At 64.4% G+C, this 292-nt stretch overlaps 1 protein-coding gene across 1 annotated transcript in view; it reads right to left on the reverse strand.

Moving 5' to 3' along the window:
• Positions 1 to 3: 3 nt before the first annotated feature.
• The window catches only part of HOGA1 (4-hydroxy-2-oxoglutarate aldolase 1), a gene marked incomplete at its 3' end in the record, with an annotated part of 2345 nt that continues 2056 nt past the window's right edge, over positions 4 to 292 (reverse strand). Inside the window, exons 4-5 of the mRNA XM_029087082.1 lie at positions 163 to 292; positions 4 to 48 (exon numbers count right to left, since the gene is read on the reverse strand). Of these exons, the coding sequence (XP_028942915.1) occupies positions 4 to 48; positions 163 to 292 (175 nt within the window). The remainder of the gene's footprint in view (positions 49 to 162) is intronic.

Here is a 292-nt window from a genome sequence, read left to right on the forward strand (position 1 = left end):
GAAATCCTCCTGCTTCGTCTTGTGGACCATCAGCCCCATGCGGGTGATCTGGGGAGAGACACGCTGTGCCCCAGGGCAGGAATCACCCTGTCCCCCCCGTGGGGTCATGCAGCATCCCCAGGGCCCACTGCAAGTCCCAGCTCCCAACCTTGCCCCACTCACGTCCCCACCGCTGTCCTTGATGCCGATGATGTTGGGGTGCTGAGCCAGGGTGAGGACAGCTTCCAGGGGCAGGTCCAGGCCGGTGTTGGCAGGGACACTGTAGAGCACCACGGGGATGGGGGATGCATCG

The sequence above is a fragment of the Antrostomus carolinensis genome, unplaced genomic scaffold, assembly GCF_000700745.2.
Source record: "Antrostomus carolinensis isolate BGI_N321 unplaced genomic scaffold, ASM70074v2 scaffold34949, whole genome shotgun sequence".
Taxonomy (NCBI): Eukaryota; Metazoa; Chordata; class Aves; order Caprimulgiformes; family Caprimulgidae; genus Antrostomus; species Antrostomus carolinensis.